The 26,441-nt window shown below is 43.6% G+C and overlaps 1 protein-coding gene across 1 annotated transcript in view; it reads right to left on the bottom strand.

Moving 5' to 3' along the window:
- The window catches only part of KIF5C (kinesin family member 5C), a 147,185-nt gene extending 120,910 nt beyond the window's left edge, over positions 1-26,275 (bottom strand). Inside the window, exon 1 of the mRNA XM_010974807.3 lies at positions 25,734-26,275. Within this exon, the coding sequence (XP_010973109.3) occupies positions 25,734-25,859 (126 nt within the window). The 5' untranslated portion in view covers positions 25,860-26,275. The remainder of the gene's footprint in view (positions 1-25,733) is intronic.
- Positions 26,276-26,441: the final 166 nt, after the last annotated feature.

Here is a 26,441-nt window from a genome sequence, read left to right as displayed (position 1 = left end):
ATATAATAAATTCACAGATCTGAAGTATTCCACTAGACGATTCTGACAATCACGCACACTTGTAAGCATCACCTAAAACAAAACACAAGACACTTGCACTGTGTTCCTTTCTGGTCAGCCCCACCTCAGTAACCACCAGTTTTGATTTCTGTCACCAGGATGCAGATGCAATGTTTTTGTATACATGTTATAATGATAAAAATATATCCTGTTCCTGTCAGAGACCAGAAATGAATTTCACAAACTAGTCCCCCTCAATTCTCTTTGGCACTAAAGAGGAAACATTATTTGCCATCTGGATAATGGCCCATGCGATGCCTCCTCCAGCACAGCTCCCTGCCCCGCCCCACCCACCCCATTCTAGAGCAGGTGCCCTCCTTGTGGTCCCACACCTGAACCTGCCCTCCAACCGCACACGGTTATAGCCTCTGAAATGATCTTTTCTCCTCCTGGTCTATAAGCATGAGCTCCATTCTTTGTCACCAATGCCTCTCCAGTGTCTACTGAGAAAGCACCAACTAGTTATTTGTTAAACCCTTTCCCCAGAGCAGGCTGTTAATAGAAAGTAAAAGTATCAGCTCCCTAACCAGTGTTGCTATGAAGTGACTAAATGTAAACATCACTTCACAATTAAAGTAACTGTCAGAAAGGAGGCAGGAGCTTGCAAAGAGGTGATGGTGGGTCAGCCCTGTGATGGGGAAGGGCCACTAACAGGATTCTGTTGGCAGAAAGAGACGGACCTCTGTGTCAGCTGTTTGCTTTGCTGATGCAAGAAAGGATGAGGGACATTTTAAGAGCTGATTTCCAAGGTTTTGAAAACAAATCAGAGGCTTTTCTTGGACTTAGCATGAAATGTTCACAGATGAGGCATTCTCTGCATCACCAGATCCCTAGTCTGTAAACTTTAAATAGAAAATGGCGAAGCTAGGCAGGTTATCAGACAAAGAGTGTCCACAGTTATGTGGGTTTAAGAATGAGGGGAGATAAATTATTAGGAAAACCATCTGCAGCAAGGCCTGAGAAGTAGAAGGTACTGTCAAAAGAGAGACATTTTGGGGGAAGACTGAAAATTGAGCTGCAGAGAAGGCAAATGGGAAAAATTGCAAAATCAGCACAATCGCTTTCCAAGGAATAATCCAACAAGGTACCTGAAGAATAGAAAAATGGTTCAATAAAGCTGACTGTGCAGCCACACGCTAGGGCAGCTACCAACCCTAATTGTTTCTTTATTGGTTTGGGCCAAGTTTGAAGTAGGGCAGCATGAAGTGGCAGTTAGCCCACTTGTTTTCGATGGGACCTCAAATCATCATCCTGCTGCCTCAGTGCCCCAGGACACCCCACACTTAGCCATGAAAGCAGGAATGGTGCAGTGCATAAGGCTACAGGGGAGATGGGGACCCAACCTTATGGAATTCAGGAGGAAGAAATTCCATTACCTGGCTGAGGAACTCTGCTGAACTGGTTTTTAAGGAGCTTGTAGGTAAATGAGGAGTATTAATTACCCAATTTTTTAATGCAAAGCACAAGAATGTCTAGGATGTCCTTACTCAAGAGAATAAAATAAATCCCTTCAATTTGCTTCACTTCACCTCCTTTCCATTTTTAATTATCCAAAAGCTGAAACTGCCAAGGGTTTTTAACAATAAAAGCAGCAACTAGTCTTGAAACATAAATAAAAGGAAACAGTAGGCTACAGCTGTATGTGCTTTGCCATTGAATCTTTTTTAAAAAGATGTAAGTCTTCTCTGCCCAAGGAATTATGTAGGTCAATATCCTGAATTCTGAAATTTTTTCTGTTTAATTAATATTCTATGTGACAAGCATCTAATACAATTCTTTTATTTTAGAAGCAAGGATTATACCCATACAGTCTCCATTTTATATAAAATTTCCTTCTGAATGTTGAAGATTTAATTTTTAATATGAAAATGGGCCCTTTAAACATTACTGTTTTTCTCCTCTTATACTGATTTCCAGCAAATACCTGTGTGTTCTCTTTCTAAAAAATTAAATCATAATGGGATGGTGTATCAGTTTCCTACTGCTGCTGTAACAAATTAGCACAATCTAGTGGCTTAAAGCAACACCACTTTACTATCTTACAGCTCTGTGGTCAGAGTCTGCAAAGGGTCTCACTGGGCTGACGTCAGGTTTAGCGCTGCTGTTCTCTCCCGGAGGCCCCAGGGGAGAATCCATTTTCTTGTCTTTTCCAGGCTTTAGAGGCCACCCGCATTCCTTGGCTCACACCCTCCTTCCATTCTCAAAGCAGCCACAACCGGCTGAGTCCAGTCCAGTCGTTCGCAGGATGTCATCTGTCCAGTCCTGACCCTTCTGCATCCTTCTCCCCATTTAAGGGCCCTTGTGAACATTGGGCTCATGGACGGAACAATCCTCCTGATTTTACGGTCAGATGATTAACAACTTCAATTCCATCTGCAACCTTACTTCCCCCTCGTCATATAACATAACAGATGTGCGTTCCAGGGCTTAGGAAGTGGACGGCCTTGGGGGCCATTAGTCTGCCTAGGAAGTCTCTCAGGAGACACTCATTTCAGGGTCCTGGGACCTTGCGTATCTAATAATTGGTTTGGTGGTGATCTTAGTGACACTCACTGAAGTCACCACAGAAATAGGGCATTCAAGGTGAGCCTGACTACTCGGCTGCAGGGGAAACGACAAACTGGCTTTTTCAGACGGAAAGAGCTGCTCAGTCTAGGACTTTCCATCTGCTAGATGCCTGAAGGTCTCATTTCTACTGGACTGACCAGGACATCTGGAGGGAGCAAGGTCTAGGAGAGAGGCAGGACTTCACACGGTGATCCACATGCAGAAGGTGCCGGGGGCAGGGGCAGGGGCTGTGGGTACAGTGTGCCCACAACTTTCACATAGAGGGTCTCATTTCATCTTCACTCCCATCCACCAGGTTTCTCAGCATCTCCATTTCACTGCAGACATGTTACACTGGTCAACTTGCCCAAGATCACGCCCTCAGAGAAATAAAGTCAGGACACAATTCATCTCCACTGACCCAAACCCCAGGCATTCCCCCACCAGCCACATCTCTCCCTGCAGCACACAGGACAGCAGGCCGGTGACTTACGGGCCACCAAAGGTTGACATTCCCATCACAATGTCAGCTGGGGGAGGCGAGAACAGACTGCAAACTCTTTGAGACTAAAGAAGGGTTAGGTTAAAAAATACCAATTTTAAATTGCTTTCTATACACTCTTAACAAACATGCCATGAGCCTGGAAAATTTATTTCACTAGTTCCTCACGGAGTATCTGGCCTGGAGCTTGAAAAATATCTGTTGCACAAATAATCACATACATATAATATCTGTCAGGTAGAGTGTGAGCTGATCAGGACATGAAAATGGTGAAGAGTGAGATTCTGATGTCTTCCAGGCTTTCCAACGTGTCACAAGGGATTTGACAAAAAAACTCATTAGAGAAACACTAGTCTACTCTGTGCTGGCTTGCAAATTACATTTATTGGATCATAACTAGCATCTAAAAAAATAAAATGAGACAGGAGAATAGAAAATATCAGAGTGCAGCAAACACATTAATAACATTGTTTCATATAATTGTTATTTCAGATGTGTGCTTCTGTGTCTGTGTGCTAAGATGTCAAATGTATTTCCGGATTTCCCAGTAAAATGGATCATGGTCTATTGGTCAAAAAACTTGAAAACTGCTGCTATGGTAAAACTGTTCTCATCACAGAATTCTGGACTAGGCCAGCCTTTCATAGAATGACAATTAACAATAACTCAGTCCCAAATGACTGTTAATTTTTAGCTTCCTATTGTCTTTTCTCATGGCTGTAAGCAAGCACCTGGAGTCCCAGACAGCTCCAGCAAGACAAGATAATGAATGATGCTGAGAGACTCACCCCTTATTCTCTCTTCCAAGGCCTCCTCTGTGTGTGTGCACAGGAGGAGAGAGCTCTCAATCCCTTACCAAACCATTTGTCTGGAATTCTCCGTTCGCATTGACTAAAACAGGAGAGACGTCAGTACCACGATGCTCTAAAACGGAAGAACTCAATGAAAATGGTCCGACTGCTGTAGAAGTCTTCTTTTTACGCAGTCATCCACCCCACTGTGACAGCGGCATCTGGCTTTCTGGGAAGCCACTTCCAACACTCAAGGGTTCAAAGTCCAATCACGCCTCCCCATCAGGGAAGCTAGCATGCCTCTCACTTGGCCCGTTGAGCTCTTGTTTGGAGGCTCAGCTCAGCATGGTTTTCATGCTCACATAAGTCACTCCCTGGGAGGGGTCCCCAAGAGCTCTCCTGGGGGCAATCTTAGCCTTGCTATTAGGGAAAAGCCAGGAAGCCCACCAGGGGCTATAACCTCCAGAGGAAATACCTGAGTTTCCGCATCTCTGAACGTCTTGTACAGACTAAACTGAGTCCTCACAGAATTCATAGGTGGAAGCCCCAACCTCCAGTGTGACTGTATTTGGAGAGAGGGCCTTTAAAGAGGTAATTTAGGTTAAACGAGGTCTTAAGGGTGGGAAAACTAATCTAACAGGACTGGAGTTTACATAAAAAGGAGATACAAGAGATCTCTCCTGCACACACACACAGAGGAGGCCACGCAAGGACACAGTGAGAAGATGTCCTCGTCACCAGGAAGGGACGTCTCACCAGAAACCCACTCTGCTGGACTTCTAGCCTGCAGACTGTGAGAAAATAAATTTCTGTTGTTTAAGCCCCCAGTCTGTGGGATCTTGCTCTGGCAGCGGCAAGCAGACTGGTGTCACCTGTACTGAATTGCATTTGAACAGCTATGCTGTTCCACCATCAGAATTCACAGTGACTTTAAGTAGCTCTCTTGAAACATAAATGTTAAGAGAAAAAAACCAAGTCACAAAAGAGTGTACACAGTATTTTTATAAATAGTTCACAGATTGAAGTCCAAGCAAAACTAAATAATATATCATTTAGGGCTAAAAATACTGCTTGCTGTAAAACTATAAAGAATATTACGGGGGTGATAAAAGCAAAATTCAGGAGAGTGGATGCTTCTGGGAGGAGGGGATAGCAGCTGGGACCTTGGGAGAGTCACACACTGATAACGTGCTCTAAGTGCATGGCGACCTCATGGGTGTTAACTTCATTCGAATGTCTCATAGTTTATCTTTGTTATTTCTTATATGTATTAAATATTTTATAATTGCATTTATAAAAGTAAGATGTTGGAATAATGTAACAGCCACCAGCTGACAGTAATTCTTCTGGGAAGAGGGAATATGGGACATTCCTACTTTCCTAATCTTACCTCCCTGAATCTTTTAAATTGTCCCAAAATATTTATATTATATTTATATTTGGAATAAAAAGGCAAGAAAATTAAAAGAAGTAAAAAGATGCTACTGAACACCAGTAACTACTTTCATAGTTTCTTTAATCTCCTCCCCCCCTTCCATTTTCCTGAGTCATAAGCTAGGATGAAGAATTGATCATTTTTAAGAAAAATACATTGATTGGCCTAAAGTAATTTTGATCCCCAGACCACATGGCTCAGTATTGATTTATTATATATATTACATGTAAACTTACTTGAAAGATAAGCTTCAGCTGGAATTATCCCATACTCTTTTGAAATGAAAACAATAGCTACCAGGTAATAATAATAATTCAATCACTCTATAGCCTGGTTATTAGGAAAATGCCAGGAAACAGACATCCAAAGAAGGAAGTCTCTTATTTCTTTTCTTTCAAGGTAATTTAGGTAAATTACAGACATTTCCCCTTCAGAGCTGAAGACTATCAGTAGAATTTTAAGTGCGGCTCATTTATATTAATGTCTTCAATTTACAATTTCTTGGACCTTTCTTTCTTTACGATGCCAGTTTTCAGTTCACATTAAAATCATTTTGTAAGACTAGTAAGTAGCAAATCAAGAGAGGAGCATTTTGTATGTGGCTTCTACGTTTTAGAAGAGGAAATCATTTGAGAGCAATCATTTTCTGTACTTAATGAACCTCTAATTTCTTTCCTTTTTGGCTCTGCCAACTGAATAGCTGAATAGAACGTAATGGGAGTCTGGATATTCAATATACAATAGTTTTTTTCTTTGAAAAATGGAACCATTGTGCAAAATTGGCCCCAACCTTAAAGGTGTTTCATGCTCAATAAACCTGGAGTACTATTCAATCACTTCTCAGCTGTATTGCCATTATTTGTGTGTGGGTGTCTGTCTGTCTGTCTCTCTTACTGGACAGTGAGTTGGTTGAGGTTAAGATAAATGGATTGTTCTCCCTAAGAAATGCCTGTACGCAGTTTGGCCCAATTACGGTGAATTTCACAAAAGAAACACGTGGGCAGCTCCTTTAGTCCTCAGGTGGGACTGATGGAGAGAGGAAGAGAGGCACAATGAAATAAAAAATAATCATAAAAACGAGCAATTAGTCCACCAGAAACACTCCATCAGTTAGACAATTCATTCACCCCATCGAGTATTGTGTACCCATTATGAATCATATGCTGAGAATATGAAAATAAATCAAACAACATATATTAGTCAGACCTCAGTAAAATTGCTGAAAAAGAAAGAAAATTAATCAAACAAACCCCAGCCTGGAGAGAAGCACACACTGTAAGTGGGGTAATTCCAAGAAGCGAGTGACTAAGGACAAGAGGAAATGCCTACTGGTGAGTTTCTAGGGTGAGAAAGAAGTTCAGGAGGAAGGGTAGGCGGGAATGGCACTCAAACAGATGGAAACTCATCAGCTAAGGCCTGAAAGAGTAAAAGCCCAGGCTGAGTTTGGGATACAGTATATAGGTAGCTTTGAGAAAGGCTGAAGGGAACATACTATGGATGATTTTGCTAAATCAGAGGAAGACGTTGTGGAGTTCACATTTACTGTAGTAAGCAAAGGAGAGTCCTTTAATGTTCTGAACAGAGGATGGACATATTCTGGGTGGAACTTCAGAAAGATTTCAGCTACAGTGTACAAGAGACTAGGGATTGGAGAGCAAGCAGAGAATTGTTTTCTAAAATGATTACAATCCAAATAAGAAGCAATCAAAGTCTACAAGACCTGCTCAAGATTAAAGACAAAACAAACAAAGAATAGGAATACCTTTCTTTTTTAATTTTTTTTAAATTGAAGTATAGTTGGAATACTACTCGGCCATAAAAACCGACAACATAATGCCATTTGCAGCAACATGGATGCTCCTGGAGAATGTCATTCTAAGTGAAATGAGCCAGAAAGAGAAAGAAAAATACCATATGAGATCGCTCATATGTGGAATCTAAACAAACAAAAACAAAAACAAACAAACAAAAACAAAGCGTAAATACAGGACAGAAATAGACTCATAGACAGAGAATACAGATTTGTGGTTGCCAGGGGGGCAGAGGGTGGGAAGGGATAGACTGGGATTTCAAAATTATAGAATAGATATACAAGATTATACTGTATAGCACAGGGAAATATACCCAAAACGTTATGGTAGCTCACACAGAAAAAAATGTGACAATGAGTGTGTATACGTCCATGTATAACTGAAAAATTGTGCTGAACACTGGAATCTGCCACAACATTGTAAAATGATTATAAATCAATTAAAAATGTTAAAAAAAATAAAAAAATAAAATAAATTGAAGTATAGTTGCACAACGTTGTGTTAATTTCTGGTATACAGCATAGTGACTCAGTTATACATATACATATATTCCTTTTCATATTCTTTTCCATTAGAAGACATTGAATATAGTTCCTTGTGTTATACAGCAGGACCTTGTCTATCTATTTATGTATAGTAGTTAGTATCTGCACATCCCAAACCCCCAATTTATCCCTCCACCCCTCTTCTCTACCCCTGTGAGTCTGTTTCTGTTTTGTAAACAAGTTCATTTGTGTCTTTTTTCGATTCCACATATAAGTGATATCATATGGTATTTTTCTTTCTCTTTCTGGCTTACTTCACTTAGTATGACATTCTCCAGGTCCATCCATATTGCTGCAAATGACATTATTTTACTCTTTCTTTATGGCTGAGTAGTATGTCATTGTGTGTGTGTGTGTGTGTGTTTCTTTATCCAGTGATCTGTTGATAGACATTTAGGTTGCTTCCATGTCTTAGCTATCGTAAATAGTGCTGCTATGAACATTGAGGTGCATATATCTTTTTGAATTAGATTTTCCTCTGGATATATGCTCAGGAGTGGGATTTCTACATCATATAGAAAGTCTATTTTTAGTTTTTTAGGGAATCTCCATATTGTTTTCCATGATGACTACACCAAACTACATTCCCACCAACAGTATAGGAGGGTTCCCTTTTCTCTACACCCTCTCCAACATTTATCATTTGTGGACTGTTTAATGATGGCCATTCTGACGGTGTGAGATGATATCTCATGATAACTCTGATAATTGGTGATACTGAGCATTTTTTCATGTGCCTACTGGCCATTTGTATGTCTTCATTGGAGAAATAAATGTTTGTTTGTTTGTTTAGGTCTTCTTTACAATGGACATCTACTAAAAACCTACATCAAACATTGCTTTAAGATCAAGAACAAAACAAAGATTCCTGCTATCATTGTTTTTACTTTAGATTGTCCCAGAGGTCCTATCCCATGCAGGAAAACAAGAAAAGAGAAATTAAAAGTATATGTTTTGAAAAGAAAGAAACAAAAAAGACATTATTTGAAGATGACAAAAAAATTCTTCATGATACATCTTTCTAAATCTACTGACAATTTTTAGAAGAGAGCTTAGTAACATGGTTGAATGTAGATGGACTTAGAAATCCAAGAAGCAGACACAAAGCTCTCCACTTTTAAGACACAGAAGAGGAGGGCGAACTGTGTTTTTATAAGAAAAGCATCATGATTCTTTCTCTGTGGACAGATCCATGTAGATTAATAGTACACTGGAACATTCAGAAGTCAAGCCCACAAGGCTTGCTAGCAAATACACCACTCCCTGAGAGCACTGGCATTGTGTTCTATGGAACGCCCTAAACAGCCTTTCAGAGGGAAATCACAACACTAATAGAGAAGAGAAGCTGATTCTGATCGTCACACATAATTTGATATCAATGCAAGAGCAAGCAAGAGAGAGAGAAAAAAAAATCTTCCACTTTTAAGGGTAGCCCCAGTTTACAGCTACCTTCTCCTACAGCAGTTCCAAACTTATGTCTCAGCACAGAGGGCTGCTAATGGGAAACACCAAGTTAAAGCTAAGCATGCTTATTTATTGCAGGATTGCCAATGGGTCGGTAGGGTGGGGGATCTCCAAGAGGCAGAGAATGTGGGTAACATTTCCTACATCTAATTGATATCAAACCCTTTTATAAGGGAGTAACTCAAAGAACTAGTGTCCCAGAGAAACTCTTAATTTAGAAAATGCTGTGTGCCCAAACATTCTCAATTCCTGGTATAAACCAAAATGTAAATGAATAAAACAAGGACTCTGAGGCCACTATGCCTGGGTTTGAATCCCAGATCCACAACTGACTCTTGTGTGACCTTGGGCAAGTAGCTTAACCTCTCTGTGTCCCAGATTCCTCATCTGTGGAATGGGGAGGTGGGTTATGACAACAGTAGCTACCTCATAGGGTGATACTGAGGATTAATATAAATGGATGAATGTATGTAAAGTATTTAATAAGTGTTTGTTAAGTCAAGCAGACTTCATGATATGCTGTTACTACCCTGTTAGAATTACAGTATTTTGTAAGCAAGCAGGTTGCTTGCTTCACTGGTCTCAGAAGAAAACGGTTGGTCATCAAATGGTCCATAAAGGTCTGTGAGAAGAGCTGTAGGTAACACATATGTTGTCTGGAGTTCCGATAACTGAGACATTCTGTTAACTGATGTTTATATTGAACACTAGAGTTGCATTTGGGGTGGGGTGGGGCAAAGAGAAAATTAAAAAGAGGCTATCTTTAACTTATAAAAGGTTGAAGAATTTTCTCTAAACGCAGTCCTCCCAAGCATCCAAGTTGAAAGGCACTTTCTCTCTGACCTCCCATACTCACTTTCCACAGTAAGTTCCATCTTCCAGAAGGAAATTCAGTACTAAAGAAATTCTGCCAGAATTAAGAAACTGTAGAGGGTCATTTTCTATCATCTCTTCCTTTAAAATAAGCAAGACTAAGAGACATGAAGCTACTATGGTACACTGATGCAATATCCCAAATTAGACCCTTCTTACCAACAATGCAAAATTCTCCCAGAAAATGTCTATATCATCAGAAGAACATTATGTTAAATATGGCTTAAGTCATGTATGCTTTACTGTGTGTCAATTCCTTGATATTTGATGATCCACAGATGAAAAAAACCTTCATCCCATAACTATTGGGGTTAAATAAGATACAATACATTAATCCTTTCAGATGGTAAGACAAAGGACCATAATAGTTGACACTCATGTGGGATGGATGAGAAGATGCATGTTTTTCATTGTACCACCAGGCATAAAACTGTGAAAAGCAAACTTCAACAGTACCTGCCTCCGTGGGAACCTGAAAAGGTTGCCTGAGGCCAAGGGGTAAGTGCATTGAAGGAGAATGTTTTGTGGGAGTATTTCTGAACCAGCTACAGGCTAGAGTAACGTGTCAACCAAATCCAATTTCAATTCCTCTAGCCCCCTTTCAAGATCTTCCACATCTGATTCCTTCCTGCATATTCTAATCTGACCACCTTACTGCTCCTCTATACTCAGGCCTCTTGAACCTGGCTTTCACACACACTTCACCTCTTGAATACGCAGAGATCACCTTGAATATCTTTTCTCTCATGTAAAAATTCTTATCTTATCCATCCTTTTTTATCTCCTTCTGTGTTCTTTAAACTTTATACCATGAATATGTCTTAATTGATCATTTTTTATAAACATAAGATTTAATCAGAGTTATCAGTAAAATTTTCACAAATGCATTAGCTTCTTAAATAAAGGGTGTTCAACACAGCAATTAAGGCACCTAAAAAGAGTGACGAAACCTATGCAATACAGAGCAGTACTGTGTAGTCAATTTTGTAAGAAAAGAAATGTGTCCAGTCTTCGCTAGTCAAATAGAGAACAAAGACATCCAGGAAGGCAGCCCACAGGCACTCCTTTCCTCTCTTTTTCAGCCTCTTCCTCTTGCCTTTTCTTTTTTGTTTACCTCACCCGGGTTCTCGCTTCCCGGCACTGGGTTTGCCAGTGATGCCCACAGGACCACGAGCCTGGTTGGGGGGCTACCCCAGAACTAAAGAGCATGCTGGTCCCAGCAGTGTACAGAACCATCAAAGCATGAAGTCATGCTTCCTGTGTGGTGTTACCATACCCCCTGGAAGGATGGATTCCTACAAGATGCCCCAGGTCATCTAGCAAAACGTATCCCTTTGCATGCTGCTGTTAGGAGAGAGGTGTCTGGAGCTCGTCCAGTGCAACGACACCAGTAATCATATCTGTGAGCACGTGGGAAGAGTCCCGAGTTAAACCCAAGCGTAAACCACCTCCTCCCAACAATTCCTCTGATGAACATTGGGAGGCGACGTACAGCAACCCTTCCAAATCCTTGCTTCCCCTATAAAGCCCAGCCTGACCCCAGAAGTGCCCACTGACAGCAGTGCTCCAAATTAACACAGATCACTGAACAGTTACACTTTCGGTTTAAAATTCATATAAAGCAGAGGAAACGCCTGGAACAGAACCCAAAACACATGAATCCCAGACTATTTCTCTCTAAATCACCCTCTCAAATGATTATCACCTTTACCTCAAAAATTAAATCCATGCCAAAAGGGATGCTCATGTATCCCCGGAGGCCATAGGAGTTGGTAGACCCCTACAGAAAGCAACAGGGTAACACTGAATAGCATCAATAAAAGTGTTCACAGCACTGGGTCCAGAAAATCAACTACTGGAGAATGTATCCTCTAGAAATGACAAAAGAAAACAGCTCTGCGCACACACATGATCACTAAACCATCACCCAGAGCAAGGGGAAACAAGATCTGAATGACCAAACTGGGCTCTATCAGCCTAAGGCACATGCAAGTCACTACTGAAAACTGTAACCATTCAGATATTATACAACATGGAAAATCCTTTATGGTGTAAGCTTAAATTTTTTTTTAAAGGCAGAATTTTATATCTATGGTTGGAAATGCATTTATTTTCCAAACTGTTAAATATCAACCAAGAGAGGAAAATGGAGGATATAAAAAATTTAAGTGGATGTGCCGGGCAGCGAGATTACGGCTAGTTTTGCATTGCTGTGCTTTCCCGTTACCACCATGTGAAACAGCGCTTCTGCCATTTACAGAGGAGGAGAACTCAGTGCTGTGCCAACCCCGACAGACACGGACATGAGTGGGGGTGGAAAAGAGCGAGTTTCCAGCAGAAACCGACTCCTTCTCCCAAGAGCTGCGTGGCCTTCACCTGCAAGGCGACCTCTCTCCCCCAGAGGGAGGCCAGGACAAAGAAGAGGCACCTGAGAGCTGCAGAGGCGCGTTGCCTTGGTTTCCCACAGCCGCGCTGCCTCCCCCCTACCCCATCCCCCCAGGCCCTCCTAATGGGAGCTTTTGTTCCGCAGCGGGGAGGGACCTCATTAGAAGGTGCCTGTGCTGAAGGAGAATGCATTTCCCGGACAAGAGGTTTCATCATTCCCAGCATTAGCCATAGAATGGAGGCAGAAGGTACGAGGTAGATTTGCCATCACCGTGGCGCTCCCCGCCCGGAACTGAAAGCCGCCGGCCTTAGGGGGCAGGCGCGGCCCCGGGCTGGGGTCCGGTCCCCAGGCTGGCTGCAGCGGGAGCCGGGCAGCAGGGCCGCATCGTGCCGTTTTCCAAAAACAACACAACAAACGCATCACAAACCCGCTGCTGCCGCAGATGACTGATACTTAATTACGGGATGCGGGGTGGGCCGTTCCTCCCGGGAGCTCAGGGCACAATACTGGTGGGGGCAGCTGGAGTGACAGGAGAAAGATGGCCCGGGCTACAGCACACAGCCCTTCTCAGATCTTTTCTCAACAATATTCAAAACTGAAATCGGTCAAGCGGCTACGCAGAATTGCAAAGTAACTGAAGATAAAGATCAGGACATTTTGCAAAGCAGATTCGTACCCCAGCTTCAAGGTCAGGTTCAAATGGTCCCTCTGCCTGAGGTTTCCCTAACACCACTGGCTGGGCTTTCTCTCTTTTCAACTCCAACAAGGCTGTGTTTCCTCTTCCCTTTGGACACTGGCAGCGAGCTAACTTTTTTTTTTAGTTGCTTCCTCCCATTGAATTAATTATATATAAGGTTATTGATGGCAGGGATCTTGTCTTATAACAGTAAGTCCATAATGCTTAGCATGAGCTTTGCACACACACGATAAGCCCTCAATATACCAAACTGGAACCAAAATTAATAAATGCAAAAAACAATCAGAATATTGTATAGAGCCTCTGAAAGCCAGGTTGAATGTTACATCTCCTGCACATCCCAATTTGGACGACCCACATTGCAAGTGCTTAATAGTCACACTAGGCTAGTGGCTACCATTTTGGAAGGCATAGTATCACAATGAAGCTCCAAAAAGTCTAAAGCCTCTATAAAAGGAAACATTTTTCATAATAAAGAACTCATTTAATTTAAAGTTTTACATCAACCTATATGCTACCTCTTTATATTTGTTTTTAACATAACTAAGGAAGCAAGTATTAGATAGATATATATTTTCCCCTTTACAAATTTGTTTGGATAAATGTCTAGATCAGAAAATAATGTTTAAAATAGATCCCCAAACCAGCCTTTTCCAAGAGCCATATATATTAAGGAAAATTTAACAGCACATGTGAGCAAGTGAGTGTTACTCTAGGATATGGTACCTTGGGTGGTTTTTCTCTCACTTGTTTGAGCAGATAATTAGTAGGTTGTGTTGTTTAGTAATTATTACCGAAGAGCTAAACATTTCCCTTCTAAAGCCTACTTTCACAAATATTATATAAACAAACTACTAGTAGTTAGAAGACAGTTTCGATGCTATCGTGATGACATTAGTACCAGGGACCCTGGAATGCCAGAAACCTCCCCAACAGTCAGTCCCCTTGTCCCCTTCTCCCCCCTCACCCCAGGAGTGAGGGTTGAGCAAGTCTGCTGTAGGAGCAGGTATCCAAACACCATCACCTGGGAAGGGTACTAGCACCCATCATCCCAGTATTAAATCTGGCCAGAGTCTCAGGCAAGGAGGCTTCTGTGGTCCTCCTACTTTACTCACCTCACCACTCCATCCTCCCACAGCCCCATTTGTTCTTAACCTTGAGACCAGCCCTCATGGGCCTGAATCTGTGGGCCCAGACTAACTTACCTACTCTGCAGTGGATGATGCTGAGGAAAAATAGCCCCAGGAAGCCAGCCCCTGCAGGGGTCAGCTTACCAGAGGCCAGATGCAGGAAGGAACTGACCACCTCCCCTGGAAGCCTGCCCACCAGGCACCAGAACCAACAGGGGTTTCGACATTGACTAGATAGGCACCTGCTCCTCTCCATGGAGGAGGAGAGGAGGTGCCTGTGAAAGAGGAACAGAAGTCCGTTCCCCCACATCCATCCAAAGTTTCTGATGTCAGATGGAGTTGTTATTCGCCCCAGTTCCCAGATGAAAAACAATAATCTCTGTGGAGTGAGAGCCAGACAGTTTGTTCAGCAAAAACTACGAGATAACCTCCTCAGAGACTTGAAGCAGGCTGTTCTTTGCCTCCTCATGAGGCAAAATGCACCTGGAAGTGGGAGAGATGGCTCTGTGAGAGAGCCCTGAGATTTGTCAATCCAGAAGTGTGTAACCAAGATCTTTCAATAAAATGCTTCTAAAATAACAACAGTATTGATCAGTAGCTCTTACGCCCATGCGCTGCAGTTAAAGATAAAATATCAGTTACTGGGATTTGTTTTTTATTTACACTTTTTCTCCAACCCCAACGCCCTTCAAAAGTCTCATTTTTAATGAGAAAAGGAACAGCAAGAAAACCATATATGGAGAACTACAAACCTTTTTCCTTAAAGTATTGTGTTGCACTGAATTCTGTTCTCAACTATGCTTTCCCTTCAGCTCTGTGGATTTATTTTCCAGCATCCAATTCACATTATGGATGGGTATTCAGTGACTGAAAAGATGATAAATACTCATACCCCAAAACGCACCTGAAAGAATTGCTCCAAATGTAGCTGATACCAGTTTCATCAGGGTGGGTACTGAGCTCAGAGACAAGTGCATGACACGTCTGTTTGCTTTCCTGACGTTTATGCAAGCCAACTAAAGCAAGGGAGCCCTCGTAGCAGGGGAAAAGCTCCAAAGCATGCAGCTCTTTAAACAGCTTTTCTGGATGACAGTGCAATGCCAGCATTGGTTTATTAAAGAGAGTAACTAGGACGTGACCATTGTTGAGGGAGATGGGCTGGAAATCTTGATTAGCCCAGATTGCTCTGTGTGTACTTCTACTGCCACACGTGATTCTGTGCAAAGCCTCCCTCCACCTTATTCCAGGGTCGGTATGTACGAATATTTCTTTCTCTCCACACTTGTAAACAATAGTGCCTAGTGTTGTGATTTGAGCATGTCAACTGTAGAAGAAATTTATTAGGCAATGGGGGGAGTTTGGGTATTTGACATTAAGGAAATGTTTACATTTTGTTGTGATAATGTTATTGTGGTTTTAAGAGTCCTGATCTTTCAGAGATATATATTAAAGTTTGGGATAAAATAATGCAAGATATTAGATTTAACTTTAAAATAATCGAGTGTTTGGTGGGGGGAAAGGTTAAAGGTGTATAGAAAAAATTAGACTGGCCCATTTGTCGATGATAGTTCAAACTGGCTGACAGATTCGTAGGGGTACATTCTGATATTCTTTCTACTCTGGTGTGTGCTTGAAATGTATATAACTTTTTAAGACTACCTAGTCATCAAAAGGGAAAGGAAAAAGCTTTTTCTGGGGCTTCTCCTGGGAAGGCTATTATTTCCCGCCCCCACTCACCACTGCCCAGACGCTATCACAGCCCATTCACTGTTAGCTCTGAGAAGAAAGAGCACACCCATCCTAGTTTTCTTTAAGACCACAGTCTTGACCTCCATCTCTCTCTGTCTCAAGAGAGATTTAGGTTTTGATCACCTCCAAGAAACAAACATCCTTTAGGATATTGAAACTGAAAAGACACAGCCTACAAAATCCTACGGTTCACATTAAAAGTCTGAAGGCATCGCCGTGTTCTGGATCTAGGGGTTAACAGTGCATAACGAAGCACACGCCTTAGTAAGAATTTAATTTAGCTCAGGTAGGAAGGGATGCCTTATGAGACAAACTGGCAGCAACTCCGTGCAGTGGGCAGAGAAGTGAGAATATAAAACCGCAGACAATTCACTGTCTCTAAATTGCTCCCTCTCAAAACTATGGATACCTTAAAATCATCCATATCCTTTTAGCCAGAAATCCCAATTCTAGGACTGTGTTCTAACAAAAAATTGGGCAATGGCAATGGCACAAAGAGATGTGCATACTCTTGTTCACCACACTTTTGTTTACAAGAGAAAAATAAAATGGAAAATAACATATGTCTATCAGTAGAAGATGGTTAAATGAAGTATTAGACACATAATGGAGTTACATACAGCCTCTAAAAATGCTGATGTCTCAGGTAACCCGTTAAGTAAAATGGTGGGTTTTAAACAGACCATGATCATATCTTTGAAAATCATATCTTCGTTTTAAAACAAATTATGTTTTCTATAGAACAGAAGAGAGCTAGAATAAACAATAAAATGTTAACAATGACATTTTCTGGTTTGTAAAATTAAAAGTGATTTTTACCCTGTTCTTTATGCTTTTCTGCACAGTGTGAGGTTTTTTTTCAATGAGCATGGGCTATACCAGGACCCCTGAAAAGGCTATTACTTTTAAGACAATAGCAACAAAACCATGAAGCTGTCCAAAGTAGGGAAAAAGTTACCAGAGCTGGACAGAGAGCAGAAGTCAAATCGAAGCAAATAACCCCAGGCTCAGACTTCTGAAAGCTCAGGAGGGTCAGCATTCTTTCACTTCTTTGAAAAGCCATCTTGTACTGAGCAACTGCTCTGTTCCAGGCACTGTTCCTGGCCTTGGAGATGGAAATAAATGGCCCACATTTCCTGCCCTCCAAGGGGTTTAGTCTAATTGGAGGAAAGGACACATATACCCAAATAGATGAAATGCAGTTCTTGGGGTGGTCCGACAGGAGTAGTGCATGGCTCAGGGGGTTCCCCGGAGGAAGCGTCTAGCCTGGCCAGGGTAGGGGGATGAGGGGGATGGTCAAAAAAGGTCTCAGAGAAGACACTATAGGATGAGATTCTAAAGGCGAATGGATGTTGCCAGGCAGGTACGCTTTGAGGATGGTCATCCCAGGCATGTGGGATGTGAGCAGCTGTGGGGGAGAAGAACGTAATATTTTAGGGGAATGGATGGAACATGGGGCGAGGGGGTGAGGTGAGGAAGGTAGACAGGCCCAGAGTGCGGAAGGTCTCCAATGCCCCACTGAAGCATCTGGCTTCCAACTGATAAAGACTCTGCTTGACCAAGCTTCAGTCTGGCTCCTCTGAGCCCTCTTCTCCACCGAGCCTTGACCTTGGACTTCCATATCTGTCCTTGAAGAGTCCAGTTTTAGCAAGAATCCTCCACCTTCAATATCTTATCACCCTCGAGACATCCATAGCTGATCTTAATACCTTGAATATCTGACTGCCTTCAGCAAGAATCTTCTTAGGCTGGTTTAGCTAGAAGTTCCCCGACCTTTCGTGTCTCTCCTTAGTGATTGTCCATCCACCTACCTGACCCACTTGAACCTGTACTTGAAATTGAGCCTGATTTCTCTCTCCTGTGACCACAGTAATAACATCTATCACAATCGTCTGTCTTCCTATTTTTAGAAGTGTCAGAATAATTTTTTCTTAACATAACCTGAGGGCACCAGGGAACCTGTGAAGGGTCTTATGCTTTCTTATGATTAGTCAGTCTGACAAGAGTACAGACAAGTAACCACTGTGGGTCTCATAACAGGGTACATTTTCTGAACACCCGCTATATTCCAGGTACTTGGCGCTCTTACACTCATGAGCACGTGTAAACATCAGAGGGACCCTAGAGGGTGGAGAGTGTTATTGTCCCTATTTCACAGGCCAGGAAATTGAACCTTAGTGTGGCTTAGCATGTTCTCCAAGTTCATAAAGCTAAGAAGTCACAAAGCTGGGAACTGGTCCTGGGCTGTCTGAGGCACATCCAAGTTTGGTGCTGGGGAAACTATGATAAATCTAAAAGTCTCTCAAGCTCAGCAACATTTGCAAATAACCACAAACTCAACACCTCGGTTCCTACTAAAAGGGACTTGGCTGATGTGCAGCAAACGGGTTAAGGGAGGAGCCTTCTCAGCCACAAAAACAGGACTTTATGGAAAATCTGAGAGAAGCAAGGTGAAATCGGATCTGTCAGGGAGCTTTTTTTTTTTTCAACTCAAGAGAAACCATTAGGGAGTAGGCAGCTTTGCTTGTTTAATAAGTAGACACAGGTGAGAAATCTGAGGTAGGGACTAAAGGGGACCCAAAGGTGGGGGAGGTTTCTATACTGCACGGAGGAGAAGAGCCAAAGATGCAAAAACGCTGTCGTTAAACAGGGGAGCTGGGCCAGACAAGCACAGGTGGAGGCAGAGGGAAATCCCCAGTGATGCCCAAGTTATTTAAGGAAATGCAGAAATTGGCATTTAGGGAGATTTGATTCCAGACAGGGAACAGGGGAAGACAGAACTGTCAATCAAGATACACTTACTAAGCACTAGAAAATGACAGTAAAAAGGACTAAGATGCTTAAAAAAAAAAACAACCCAGCCCAGCTCCTGCTTCTGAGAAGCTTGTAATTTACATGGGGAGGGAACACACATGCACGCACGCACACAAGCACACACACATATGTGATCACTGCAGATAAAAGGAACAGCTGATATCGCCTATAAGTAAATAGAACCTGAGATCTGCCTTCCAGATGGTTAGGAATTCCACACATAAGATGAAAAGAGGCTATTCCAGTGGAGAATGTGGTGAACAAATGCCCAAGAAATGAGGATGCAAACAAAGTTTTCAGGGACAAGCCAGAGTAAAGGGCAGTCATCTTGGGGGGCAGGGCTAATTCTGAATATGATGAAAATTACAAGGGGAATAGGAAACGTAGGAGATCGTTAGCATTTTTTGAGCATTTTCTCTACATCGAATGCTGTCTCAACCACTTCATTTGATTTCATCCCAACAACCCTGTTAGAGAATTATCTCCACTTTAAATAAGACCGAGGCCCAGAAAAGCAAAGGAATGGAGAAAAGCCCCACAGTGAGCGAGTGAATCCAAACTCAATTCTGACTCTCCCTACTGCTTCTACCAACCCTGCTCCTTCACGTAGCACCAACAGTGTGCTCATCACCACCAGGAATGGCTTCCTGTGACATATGCTAGGTTATAGCTACTGTCTTGTGTTCACTCATTCCAGGGTTTCAGAGGCTAGGTTTACAGGGAACTGCTAATTTATTTTCAGGTGATGTAAACAGCTCTGAATTTAGGGCACAGGGGAATGAAAGACTGACGTACCTCAGCACCACTAAACACCACAGTCAGTCTTCACTTAGACACAATGACTGAATAAACTCTTTAAAACTCTGGCTTAAAATGTCACTACTTTCAGGTGGGACACAAAATGGTACAATCACTTTGGAAAACTGTTTGGCAGTTTCTTAAATAAACAGTTATGAGAAGATCTAGCAATCCCACTCATGGGTATTTGTCCAAGAGAAATAAAAATTTGTACTTACACAACAACCTATATGCAAAGGTTTACAGCAGCTTTATTCATAATCATCCCAGACTGGAAACAACCCAAATGTCCTTCAACAGGTGAATGGATAAACAAACTGTGGTATATTCATATAAAGGAATACACTAAGCAATAAAAAGGAATGAACTATTGGTACAGGCAACAACAACATAAATCTCAAAGGATTACTAAGTAAAAGAACCCAGGCTCAGAAAGACACAATTTATGATTCCATTTTTATGACAATCTGAAAAGGCAAAATTATAGAGAGGAAGAACAGGTAAGTGGTTGCTGGAGGTTAAGAGAGATGAAACTGTTGGTGGTATGTGGTAGGCAGAATAACGGCCCCAAAAGATGTCCATACTCTAATCCCTGCTACCTGTGAATATGTGACTGTTACCAAGGTAAAAGGAGCTTTGCAGATGGAATTAAGGTTGCTAATCAGCTGACCTTAAAATAGGGAGATTATCCCAGATTACCTGGGTGGGTTCACTATACTCACATGGGCCCTTAAACATGGAAGAGGGAGGCAGAGGAGTCAGTGAGAGAGAGGTGCTGTGGAAGAAGAGACAGGAGAAATTTGAAGCATGAGATGGGATCCACCCACTACTGGCTCTTAAGGTGGAGGAAGGGGGCCATGTGGCTAGGACCTGAGCATGGCCTCCAGAAGTGAGAACAGCACAGCCTGACAGCTAGCAAGGAAAGGGGAACCTCAGTCCTACAACCATAGGAACTGAATTCTGCCAACAACCTGAATAAGCAAAGAAATAGATTTTCCCCTAGACCCTCCAGAAAAGAACATAGCGCTGCCAACACCTTGCTCTGGACCTTGTGAGGCTCTAAACAGAGAAATCAGCTGAATTGATGTACTTCTACCAATTGGGGGGAAAAAAAGCACAATGTGAAAGTTGAGAATTATGTTTTATTTGGGGCATCACTGAGGACTATAGCCTGGGATGGCAGCCTCTCAGACGGCTCTGAGGGCCTATCCAAAGGGGTAAGGGTGGAGCCAGAAGCTTTTACTGGGAAAAAAAAAAAAAAATGTATTTGAACATCAAAAGATTACTGATAAACACAAGAAACAGACACCTCAAGTTAATGATTTTGGTACTTTTCTATGTATGGGAAGAAGAGAGTCTGGGCTTATCGAAATCATTCCTCTGACATACATCTTAACTATCTAGGGCCTATATCCTGCTTTCTCCATCCTGAATTCCCCTCGGAGCGCACCATCAGGGGCAGCTGCAGTGATTGATGGCTTTATGGTCACAATATCCTTTGTTTATAGAAATGGCAGGAGACATTCTTTGTCCACAGGACCTATGGAAATTGTATGATAATAAACTTGTATAGTTTTAAGGCTTTAAATTTGTGGTAATTTGTTCCAGCAGGAACAGAAAACTAATACAGCACAGCTACACAACTCTATGTATTTTTCAAACCCCCTACAATAGAACTATACACCCCAAAAAAGTGATTTGACTCTGTGTAAATTTTAAAAGAAAACATGCTTGCTTTTAAAGACCATTACTATGGACAAAAAGAAAAGTTATAGCCATATTTCTTCATGTCTTCAGCCCATAATCTCCACAACCGTAACTCAGGCTTGGAATTTGATCTCTGTCCTGGCCCCTGCCTTCCCCCAACCCCATCCGCTGCCCAGAACTAATCTGAGTTCCTACAGGCGGAGGCCACTTTCAACACCAGTGACTGGCTCAGGGTTTGTGGCTGGTGTTTCGCTTTGACTTTCAAACCAGTCAAAACTTACATTGCCACAGGGGGGAAGCACCCATGGTTAACAAGACCGGCTTTCCCAGGATGGTAAACAAGAGGAATGCCCAAAACTGAAATGTGACAGTCCATTTCGAAGAACCTTACTGAGAACTCTCCAAGACGGAGTTCCATCAATACAGATGCATCAAAACCGATCAGCAGAGCTCAAAGTAATGGATGACTCACCCGGATTTTTAGCAACTAATGGAGGAGGATTCTGAGAAATGCTGTAAATCCAATATTTTTCTCTGAAGAATTAATGTGGGGTCCCCCACCCACACCCTCCGCTTCCAGCTCACCACCAGCGTCATTATCTCTCCTAATTTTTAACAAAGCCAAATACAGTTCTTTCCCAATTTTCTTATAACACTAAAGTATAGTATATGCTCTCTTACCAGGCCTGCTCAAAGGAATAGCACATCTCTTTTAAATTGTTTTTTAACTACTCCACACAGCCTACAGGCAATTAAAAGTCCATAAAATCAGTTAAATATACCAAAGACTTTCTAGACTCAACAAACAGGTCAATAAATATTAAATGCCTTCTATGGGCAAGGCCCTGGGAAGTGCAAAGAAGCAAAAAATGGATGGGCCTTGTCTCTACACATGGCTTACAATGTCATTAGACATACGATCAAAATTAATAATAATCTAAGGCAAAAAAAAATTACGAGATCATATACAAAATAAATGCTACAGGAGTTCATAGTGGGGAGAGACTGTGGCTGGGGCAGTCAGGGAAAGAAAGTTCTGCACAGGAGCTGAAAAAAAAATGCAAGAATGGTAGAATAATCCCTCCAAGACAGGACATTTTCTTAAAAAGAGAACTCTAGAAATTCTACCTGCAAAATCTCCCCCTTACCATACATCTCCATAAGAACTGAACAAGATTGTGAAGGAAAACAATGACCCCAGTTTCAAAAACAAAAAGAATTTCTGGGATTCCGAGTTTGGGCTCACAACTAACGGCACAGAAATTTATTCTTCACTTGTCTCTGTTGTGAGTGAAGGGGACTGACATTTGTAGATGGCTCTAGGCTTCTTTGGTCATCCCCACAATCTGCACCCCTGCAAGAGAGGAAGGGAGTGCTAAGGCAGTCTCCACTGCCACCTGCCCTCCACCACGTGGGCTGGTTCCAACTGAATTCACTTGGGAACCATTCTACCCAGTGTACAAAGCATGATACAGGTTGCCAGAACTGTCACTTCCTTTAGTTACACATTATTAATGAGGAATGGAAAGGGTCCCAGCACATGCCAACCCAAGTTCCAACACCCTTCAGCATCTGACAGTCTTCTGTTCTGTGCCACACTCACCAAAAGATGTGGAAAAGAATATTCAGAGCAGCTCTGTCCATATTAGCCCTAAAGTGGAATCTACCCAAACAGTTCACTGGATAAACAAACTGTGGTACATTCACACAATGAGATACTACAAAACAAGCAGGATGAACAAACTGCAGTTTCACGCCACAACATGGATGAATCTGACAAGCACAATGTCGAGCACAAGAACTCACACACAAAAGTGAACACACTGAATGGTTTTATGTATATAAAGCTTAAAAAAAAAAAAAAAAGACAACTAATCTATGGCATTAGAAGCCAGAATAGTAGTTACCCTGAGGCAGAAGGAGTTACTGAATGGGAGGGACACTAGGGGGACTTCAGGGGTCCTGAAAATGTCTGTGTCTTAGTCTAAGAGGTGGTTATAAGGGAGTGTTTACTTTATAAAAAATCATCAAGCTGTACACGTATGAAAACACTTTTCTATATGAATGCTTTATAGCAACAAAAATGTACCTTAAAGAGAGCTGAAAACTGTTACATTAAAGGATTATAGTAAGATCCAAATTTTCAGTTAACAGTTGAAGAGCTGTTGAAGAATATACATGAAGACATGTATATTCACATCCACAATCTTTTGTTTGATATACTTATTTTATATGGTAACTTTGTTTTATTCAATCAATAACATATGTGTATGTAGATGGGAAATAAAGTAGTGTCATAAAATTAAAGGATAACCCTAAAATTAAGGATCTCTGCTTTGCACACAGATCAGAAGGGATGACTTATTACTCTACTTCATTAGTCCTGGGATACCACTCTTAGAAGAGGGAGAAAGAGAAGGAGGAAGAAGAGGAGAAAGAAAAAGGAAGAACGAGGAGAAGAAGAGAAAGAAGTAGTAACTTTAGTTTTTCTTTAAAACCTCTGAAAAAATATAGCATCACCAGAACATGTTCTAGTGCTGCACATTTGTAAAACATTGTTACAAGACAAGGGGCAGGGACTAGATGTCCCCAGTAACTCCCACTCTATCTAAAACCACAGCCTGGCTTAGGACATAGCAAATCAGACTGTAGGCTGATTTTAGCTTAGAAGTGTAACCCAACAAGCTACTATCTGCCCCATGTACTGGCCATAGATATGTCACTATCCTGTGTCCACCATTAACTATGGAATTTTCCTCCTCATCAATAATTGTAGCATACATCTTTTCTTCGACTTAATACTAAGCAGAGAGAAAATCCCTCTTTCCTGCCCTCTTAGGTCAGCTCTCAGGATGACCGGCCATCCACATAGCATTTGGAGGTCAGGGTTTCCTGATGACTGTGAAAATGGGGAGAAGAGGTCGTCCATCAAGAGGAGCTGCATTTCTTAGGAAGGTACAAGATGAAGCCCCGAGGCCAGAGCCTTGCCTGGGTTCCCCTGGGGTGGAGAGCACCTGCCTACTGGTTCAGCTAGAACCTGCTAGTCCCCAGGGCCCTTCTCAGGGACTGCGGCACAACCTTGGGGAAGATGCTTTGGCCGGCAAATGTCGGCCTCTGGTGCATGAGAAAGGCCAGGCTGACTCCGGCAGACACCCTAGGTAAATTGTCACCTGTCAATCACTTGACCTAAATACACCAGCCACTGGGGGAAATGGCAGGGAGGGGGTTAGTCGGAGCATGCTCAGTAATAGGGATGACATCACTTAATCAATGCTGAGGCCGGGAAGGCTGCATCAGCAGCCTCGAGCAGGCTGCCAGGAACGTGTCAGCGGGGATCGGGAGGCTCCCATTAACTCGGTCCCTCCCCACGCGGCTCGCATACAAAGAGGGCACCATCAGCTACACACGCTGGGGAAAGCTGAGGGGGAAGGGCGCGGGAAAAAAGGCTGGCTTTTTTCGTTTGACATATTTCTTTAAGAACTAAAAACCAATGGTATTCCCTCCCCCCACCAGCAGCTCCGCCGCAGAAAGCGAGCCAAGTCTGGGGAAGGGAAAGGGGTAAGGAATGTGACAAGGAGATCAAGAGGGAGGGGGAGCCCCAGCCACACAAAGTAACTTCTTTGGGCACAGAGGCTATTTGGCTGAGCTCGGGGCCCCCAGCCCCACACATGTGGGCTCACAGCCTCCTCTCCACCCAGCGCGAAGCACATCCGCGAAGAGGCTCTGCGGACACCAGGTGGGGGTCGCCCCATTGGGGAGGAGTCAGCCCTGAGGTCCAAGGAGGGCAGCCTGGGTTGAGAGGAAGCAGGAGGAGGCATACGAGGCCTCCCGGGGACACCGAGGCCACTAGCGTCCCCCCAACCCCCGCCGCCCGCGCACAGCAAGGTGAAACGCCGCGGGAAGCCCTTTCTACACCGCGGTGGGAGCTCTGGGCCGAGGCTACTATTTTTCCAGTACCTTTTTTCCTTCTTCTTTTGCCAAGATTGGGAGAAGAAGAGGCAAAGTGTTCGATAAATCGAACCGATGCCTGGAATCATTTGTGGGTTACAGAGCTCATAGTTCAAGGGGCGCCTGGGCTTGAGGGTAACCCAAACACACTACCCACGCGGCGTGGCCAGGGCGGGGAACAATAGGCCCTCCCAGGCCCCCACCCCAATAACAATGGCGGCGCCGAACCCTTCCTCGCCCCCCACCCCCACCCCCGCTGCCAGGGGCCCTCCCCGCGGCCCCCAGGAGACCCTCCACCCGCCCGTGAGGGAATTACAGGGTGGGAGGGAGGGGGTTTCTCGACAAGTTCACCCTAGAGGGCTGCCCCGAGGGGCTGTCCAAAGGGGCAGCCCGAGCATTTCTGCCGGGTCTGGGGCGTTGAGGGGCCGGGCTGCGGCGCGGGGCAGCAGGGGAGGCCAGACATCCCAGCCACTTACCCCGATCACCACGGTCTCATCGCCTTTAAATTTGGGGATGAATTTGTCCCCGCGGAGGATCTCTGCTTCGTTGAGTGGCCGGAACCGGCACATCACTTTGATGCTGCATTCGGCTGGATCCGCCATCTCGGCCGGCGGCAGGGAGGGGGCGCGGGGATGGGTGGGGGGCCGGGCTTCGGCACAAAGAGGGAAGTGGTCGAGAACCGCACCGCCCGCCCGCAACGAGGCCACCTCCTGCCGCCTCGGACGAAGCTTCTCAGCAGGTCATCGCTAACTCCGCGGGGTGGGCTGCTACGGCCCCTCAAAGACCGAGTAGGTGGGCAGTCTATCAGCCTTCGACCCAGCCGGCTGTAAACCTGCCTGCCCTGGCCCTGCCCTGGCCCTGCGCTGCGTCCCAGGCCCACCTGCCCGCGACCACGAGGCGGGCAGACGAGGCGATGCGCAGGGAGGGAGCCTCTCCCGGCTCAGACCTCCCGGGCTCCTGCGAGCTCAGCCATCCTGCATCAGCACCAGCGAGCTGGGCCACCTCCCGGTCCCGCCCCTTCGCCCTGCCCTCCCCGGCCCGCCTCGGGACGGTGACGTCACTGCGGAGCTCTGCCCCGCCCTTGCCCGGGCTCCGCGAGCCGAGCATACTGGGACTTGTAGTCAACGCACCTGCACGTTTCGGGGACAGCGGTGGTGCCCTGGGTGCCACCTCCGAGAACCTGC

The sequence above is a fragment of the Camelus dromedarius genome, chromosome 4, assembly GCF_036321535.1.
Source record: "Camelus dromedarius isolate mCamDro1 chromosome 4, mCamDro1.pat, whole genome shotgun sequence".
Taxonomy (NCBI): domain Eukaryota; kingdom Metazoa; phylum Chordata; class Mammalia; order Artiodactyla; family Camelidae; genus Camelus; species Camelus dromedarius.
This window is presented reverse-complemented; position numbering and strand designations above follow the sequence as displayed.